At 46.1% G+C, this 7,219-nt stretch overlaps 1 protein-coding gene across 17 annotated transcripts in view; it reads right to left on the bottom strand.

Moving 5' to 3' along the window:
• Positions 1 to 2,834: 2,834 nt before the first annotated feature.
• Positions 2,835 to 7,219, bottom strand: part of SCAMP4 (secretory carrier membrane protein 4) — a 31,533-nt gene continuing 27,148 nt past the window's right edge. For all 17 annotated transcript variants that reach the window (XM_043535699.1, XM_043535689.1, XM_043535688.1 and 14 more), the window contains one exon: positions 2,835 to 6,224. In XM_043535699.1, coding sequence (XP_043391634.1) covers positions 6,048 to 6,224 — 177 coding nt within the window. In that variant the 3' untranslated portion in view covers positions 2,835 to 6,047. The remainder of the gene's footprint in view (positions 6,225 to 7,219) is intronic.

Below are 7,219 nucleotides of genomic sequence, written 5' to 3'. Positions count from 1 at the left end.
GATAAGGCCACCACTCTCTTATGCTGTGGACTCTCTTGAGTGTGAGTGGTAGCCTGACCCACTCCACCACACGTGATACAAGGGTGGCCAGTCCCAGTTGTTCGGGTAGCCTAGGGTGCAGGGCACATATCCAGGGCAGAGTTTCCCTTCCCTGGCTCCAGGGTCTTGGGAGGAGGGTGAGAGGTTTATTCTCATACCAAATCTCCTCTTCTCTTCAACAGCATCTCTCCAAAGTGGGACAGACGCTGCTCCTGCTGTTCTCCTCCCCAGTTCTTGGAAGCAAATGCAACATGTGATTGGGGCCGGGGGTGTCTAAGCAGAAGCCAGTGAGTTAGGTCTGCAGGGGAGACTGCACTCTGATGGCTCAGCCTGGCCTGCTTGAATAGGGGACTCCTGTTTTCTATGAGGCTTTGTTCATTCTGCCCCAGGAGACAGTTTCTGCAGCCATTTCTGTAGCCAAGCAAGCCCAGTCCCTGTTTAATTTATTATTATAGATATGCATGCTGAGTAATCAAATCTCATCCCACACGGCATAAGCAGATTGCTGCAGGGGGTGGAAAGGATGTCCCTCTCTCCCTGTATAGTACTGCACCACCAGCCCTCTCCCCGCTCCCAGTTCCTCTGAGTATCATGACACCCCAGAATACTACTGCAAGCACCTCCCATCCCAGCCAGAATGTCCACTGTCTTCAGCAGGAGTTCCTGCAGGCTCCTCATGTGCAGATCCAGCCCCGGCCCAGGGCACTGGAGGAGATGGGCCAGTGCTCTGAGCCGATACCACAAAACACCCACCACGTTCAGACAATTGGCTCGAGATCTTAGACCGTTCATTGGAGTTGAAGACAGGAAAAGCAACACAGTTTGACTTTTATTTCACTAGAATGCTCCAGCATGCTGTAATTCAGCATCAAATACAGTGGCGTGAAAGGGCAGCACACAGACACGTAGTGTAGAGATCAATACAATTCATGCTCTACATCCAGCGTAGCATTAGTAAGCTAGTTATAAAAGCTACTGTATTACTGTTGGAAAACATACATCTGCTAACCCTCCACTCAGCCCGGGGTGGGGAGAACTAAGTAGGGCTAGTTCATAAGCAGAGAATACAAAATCCACCAATTTAAAAGCAGAGGGGAAAAGCAAACTGCTCAGCCAAGTTTAATCTTTCTGTTACAAAGCATTCACGTTCTGGGCTCAAGGAAGATGCACACAGGCATTGGGAATGTGGCAGCAGCGAGGCAAACAAGCAGGTACACATTTTCACATGGGCCAGGCACACACAGAGAGGGCTTGATCTTCCCCAGCTGTAAGGGCATGAGTGTAATGTAACCACTGCTGAGAGGGAGAGTTAGTTGGGAATCCTGATCCCACAGGCAAGCTCCTTGGGGCAGGGACTTTTAGTTCTCCGTTTGTACACCACCTAGCACAATGGGGTCCTGACCCATGCCTAGAGCTCCTAGGCATAATTGCAACACAAATAACAGGAGCATGACTGGGTGGGTACCAAGTCACACCTGCCCCAGCTGGAAGGAGACCTGAAGGGGGAGCATTCTGAGTTCCTCAGTAGCACCATGAAGGCCATGGTCATGCCTGCATCTCAAGACACTGCCATCTTCTGCCCACACACGACCCTCTGCTCTTGTGTACTAGGGAGTGAGTGCACAGCGGTGCCTGCCGCAACACCACTCCTTGCAAGGGACTATGACGATCTACGCTTGGCTTGGGGAGCGGCACCCTTGTGACACTTGTGTTCCACGCAAGGACTTGTGAGATCGATGCCTGAGAGGAGAGTTTATCCCTGTGCACTGAACCGAGACCTGGGGATGAAAGTCCACCTCACAGCAGCAAACCACCATAGGAAGCAGCTGCCATTTACTACCATTAACGAATTGCTAACAGTGCAGAGAAGTGACCTAGGGGCGATATCCCCGACACCCCCATGCAGGTAGTCAGCACAAGGCCCCACATGCTATTTACACCCTGCTTAAATGGTGCCTAGGGCCTTGTGCGAGCCCCCCAGACTACAGTGAGTTTCACCCTGGGGCCAAATCCTGCTTCCACTAAGTCAACTGGAATTGCAGAGCTGTCACTGATCTCCTGAGGCCAGAATGTAGGCCTAGGTGAACACACCAAAGGGGTCTGCACCGTTGACAGAAGACATCCACTTTCATCTGCTCTGCTAAGTGCTTTTCTGGCTCTGAGTGAAATGGCTAAAAGTTAAGCAATCCTGAGGAGGCGCCATTCATTTCAGGGTAACGTTAAGAGGTGTGTGTAGGGAAACTTGAATGAATTCAGCATACAGCATGAGCCTGTTTAACCCAAGGCTTATCAATACCCCCCCCGCCAGCCGTAACTCATACCAGGTGAAATTCATCTACGTGCAGAGGACCAACTTGAATCCTAAGTGCTACATAGGAAAGGCAGTGCTATCCGGTGGATAGAGCACTGGACTGGGACTCAGGAGATCTTGGTTCTATTCCCAGCCATGCCACTGGCCTTCTGGGTGATCCAGGCAGAGAGAGAAGTGGCTTGCCCAGTTTCCCCATCTGCACAATGGGGATAACAATACCTCCTTTGTAATGGACTTTGCAAAGATCTAGAGTTGAAAAGCGCTAAAAGAGGATAAATTAAATAGTGAATATGCCTTGCACTAGCTCCCAGCAAAGGGGTGAATTTCACCCACAATGCACTGTTCCTTTACTTGTCCAAAACCCCCATTTCCCAGAAGCTTTGGAGTTTTCTAAGAGAGGAAAATACTTAACGGGGATAACTAGATCTCGCTATTTTCTTCCAACCCTCATGACTACATACACACCTCCAAGGTAGCCAGGCTCTTCGTATTGAGCATAGAATGAGGATTTATTTGACCCCTGCAAGGAAAACAACAAAGAACCCCACAGACGACACAAAGCATCCCACATAACATGATGCAGAACAAAAATTAAAAGTTGGCTAAGTCCAGGTTAACAATTCTCCAAAACATTGGTAGTTCCTTAGAAATCTAATGTAAACATTACATTTATAAAAATATAGCTATGATTCCAAAAATAAGCCACAACAGTTCTGGCAGCACATTGATTGAGTCAACTTTCTGGAATTACGACTCACCTGCAGTCACCCCATATAGAAAAAAATGGCCAAGAGGAGCGGATGATATTCCAAACCTCCAAGGATGAGGTTAGGCAGGCACGCTATGTTTAGGCTTCCCGATGTGGCAAATTACAGGCAGGACTCCAGTTTTCGTTAACAGGATCCAAGCACTGGGAATTTTGACCCATCCCCTGGGCAGCATGTTCGTATTTCCAGGGAGTTAAATGACAGGCAGTTCTCTTTCACCACCCTTTCGATGGCAAGCATGCAAAGAAAATCCACACAACACATTACGCAAGATGAAGGCAACTAAAAGTTCGGTAACATGATTGGACCGTATTCTGTTAGCAAAACTCCAAGCATCTGTCCTTATGTTTATGAGCAAATCTCACACACACACACCACTGTGTTAGGAATGTGTGAGAAAGATATTTGAGAGGCCCAGCAAAGGGCTGGCTTTGCAGCAATGGGAAATGTTGCTTTTAAACTGAAGTTCAAGGAGGCTTTGGCCTCCAGTGTTAATTAGTTGCTTTGGTCCATCTGATAAAGATGTCACACAAATCCCATGGTAATGCATTTCACTTACTTAATATTTACAATATATACAATATAGGGAAAAAATTAAGACTAAACAAAATGGGGAACGGGGCACTGGGGGAAGGAGAACTCTCCCCTAGGAGCTAATATATTATTGAATAAGGCACTTGTATATTGAGACCATTTTCAAAAGATCATTTGCAAATGGATTCCATCCAGCTTGGAGACCTTTTCTAAGCCTTTCAGGAGCAGATTCTGTTTCCAGTTACTCAGTGTAAATTTGGCATAACTCCACTGTTAGCTATGGAGTTACTCTGGATTCACATCAACACGACAGAGCAGAATCCAGCACTAGTGCGCAGATCTGAACAAATACCAAACCTCCTTCATGTCTTTCTGAAGTTGAAGGCTTTAGCACCTCACAGGATCTTTAGCAGAGACTTTCAAAGCTGCTGAAGGGTTTTGAAGGCTCAGCTCTCATAAAAATTAACGGAAATCGGGCATCCAAATCTCACAGGCTGATTGGAAAAATCTCAACATTGAGTAGCAGATTTTTTAAGGAGAAATGAGAAACTGTAGCTTGTACTGCGTGGGCTGACATAGTACAAAATGGAAAGGAATTAGACTGCTCTGCCTACAGATTCCAGTAGTTGTGACATGAGAAATCGATAAAAGGATGTGAAGTCAGCACTGACACATACTATGGCCAGGTCTACACTACAAAGTTTTGCCAGCATAGCTAAGCTGGTGGAGGTGTGAAACAAAAAACAAATCAACATCCCCTGTAGCCAACATAGCTATGTCAGCAAAACCCCCCCAGTACAGACGCAGCTCAGCAAGCATAACAGTGCTTCTGTCGATATAGCTAATGTCATTCAGTGAGATGGTGTTACTGGCCAACAACAAAACTTCGGTCGTCATATGCTATGTCTATACTTGGGTGCTCTGGTTGTTACAGCTATACCAGAAAGCATTTGTAGTGTACACAAAGCCTAGTTCTCAGCAAGAAAAGACCCTCTCAACAGAACCTCTCTCTTCCCCTCAACCAACTTCTTAGGGAAAGACAATACCACCTCTCTCTGCCTGCATGCTGAAGTAGAGAGAAGAGCTGTACAGCTGGCTGTATATCAGGGGAGTGGTCCTGCATGACTAAATAAAGGATCGTTCACAAGACTATTAAGCATTTTGTAGTATAACAGGTGACATATTGGAGTAGAACAATTCACAAGCATAAGAAACTTGATCAGATTCGGATCTAACCTATGTCAGAATAAATCAGGGATTAATCCATCCATTTTAACGGAGTTACTCCTAAATCATTCTTAGTATTCATTCATGTACAAGTCATTCTTGGTATTCAGATTTACAGTTATCTACCACCTGGCTACAGAACTGTAGCCGGAAGATTATTTACATTTTTAGGGTTTGTCAATGGGGTGAGATTCAATCAGGAGGGAGATGATACTTGGGGCCAGCACAAAATCTAGACACTGCGTAAGCGGGACTTAAGTGATGCCTAGGTCCTGTGTTGGCTGTCTGCATAAGAGTGAATATAACTGATGCAGTCTGAGCCAAAGCCCACTGAAGTCAGTGATTCCACTGAGCTTTCAATCAGGCCATTAGCAAGCAAGGGTTATAGACAAGTGAGATGAAGTGGTACTTTCAAAGCATGTAGATCCTATTGTAAGAAAAACCCTTTTTTGGGGGGTGGAGGGGGACATGACGAATTGTAACAGTAGAATACCTCACCAGCTGAGTGGATGTTCTGCTAATCAGATGCAATGTCCAGCAATCACTCACTGTGAGCAGAGTTATCTAAAGCATTTTCTCACTACAGAGAACTCAAGAGAAGGTTTAGACCTTCAAGGGCTTTATGAACAAAAAGGGAGCCCTGGCCGCCAATTTCAATCTTACGAGGCACAAAATAAAATAGATGAGACATTTCCCTTCGAGAAACAGAAATTCCAGAAAACTCATCAGGAGATACCGGTGGATGCCCATTTCCAATTGCGTCCCCTGCTCAGTAACAGGAAGATGGCTGTGGTGTACTCTGCATCTGATATGAATGAAGAGGGAAGGGGAAAGAGCATCTTAAAGTGTTCTTTGCAGAGGGAAAATCAGCCTTTTCCATGTACTGATCATTGGAGGATTCCCCCAAGCAAGGGCAGCGAATAGTTCCTCGGTCTGCAGCAAGGCAAATACTGGCATCTGTGCACAAAATAAAACATTCCAACAGAGATGGGCAAATCCCTGGAGGCAGTACACGCTGAGTGCACAGATTTTCTGCAGTCATGGGGAGGAGGGAATTAAAAAACCCCAAAGATGACGGGAAAAAAAACAAGTGATATTTTCAAATAATAAAAAATAATAATGATGAGACCAAAAAAAGATAATCCAGGCAGTTTGACAGCTGTTGCTGCTTAAGGCCATTGATTTCCCGTGGGATAGTTGGGCACCGTGGGATACTGTGGCAGACTGTTTCCAGAAAAGTTATTGTACTGAGCTTCCCTGCTCGGGGGGTCCCTCCATGAGCCGCTGTTCCATTCATCCTGGGCTTTCTGAAAGCTTCCGCCAGCCCCTCGGTAAATTTTATGTACCTAATAGGTAATCAAGAGAGCAAGGGAAGAATCAGCAGCAAGTATCTAGTTCCCTTTCCAACAAGAGCTATAGTCACTTTGTTAATGCCTAATATACTATACACTTCCTAGTGCTGTCCCATGTATCTGGTAACATCTCTGTTCAAGTGTCCATATTCCAAAGGAACAAGGGCGCTATAAACAGAACAGTGCAGCAGACGGCAACAGAGAAGCAGCTAGATAAGATCTACATAGAGTCTTAACCCACTGCAGCATTATGACTAACTCAGGTTGGGGAATTGCATAGTAACAATGTTAGAAGCAATTCATCCAAACTAGGTCAGTTTACCTATAATTCACTATTACTGAAATTGGTGCATCCCAGACTGGCAAAGTTTGGGTACACGATAGGAGAACTATATAGCTGGGTGTATAGAGGTGCAGGAGGAGGAGTGACTTTCTTCAGCCACCCTACCACACAGATGCCAGCCAACGTGTGATCTCAAAGAAGGCAGTATGGTCCCACATTCCAGAGGTAAACTGTCCTGATGGCAGCTGCTTTGGGGTAGAGAACACTTTGCTGGACTGGTCAGCTTTGGCATCATCTTGTGTGACAGATGAAGTGCAACAGAAATACTGTGGTGAAGTGTCTCCTGTTGTATTCCCTAGGACAGTGGCTCTCCAGCTTTTTCTTTTTGCAGACCACTTTAAGGAGAAAGATCCTCCCATGAATCTCCCTTCCACCACCCCCATCTGTCATTGTGTGGGTCTCAACAAGTTTAATTCTCCGAATCAATGGTTGTCCATGGATTCATGCTGGGAGGGACACTGTTGCATTGCATGGAGAGAACCCTCAACTGCGCACTCAACCTTTCATCTAGATGTGCCTTGGAGGGGATCAGGCTTGGCAGGGGGACAACCCCCTCACGGTTTATACTCTCAACTTTATCGGATGCGAATGGTTACAGCGACCACCGAGCTGATGATTCACTTTGCTTTGATGCACAGAACTGACA

Source organism: Chelonia mydas, chromosome 25 (genome assembly GCF_015237465.2).
Source record: "Chelonia mydas isolate rCheMyd1 chromosome 25, rCheMyd1.pri.v2, whole genome shotgun sequence".
Classification (NCBI taxonomy): Eukaryota; Metazoa; Chordata; order Testudines; family Cheloniidae; genus Chelonia; species Chelonia mydas.
Note: the sequence above shows the minus strand (reverse complement) of the source record. Positions and strands in the feature narration are given on the sequence as shown.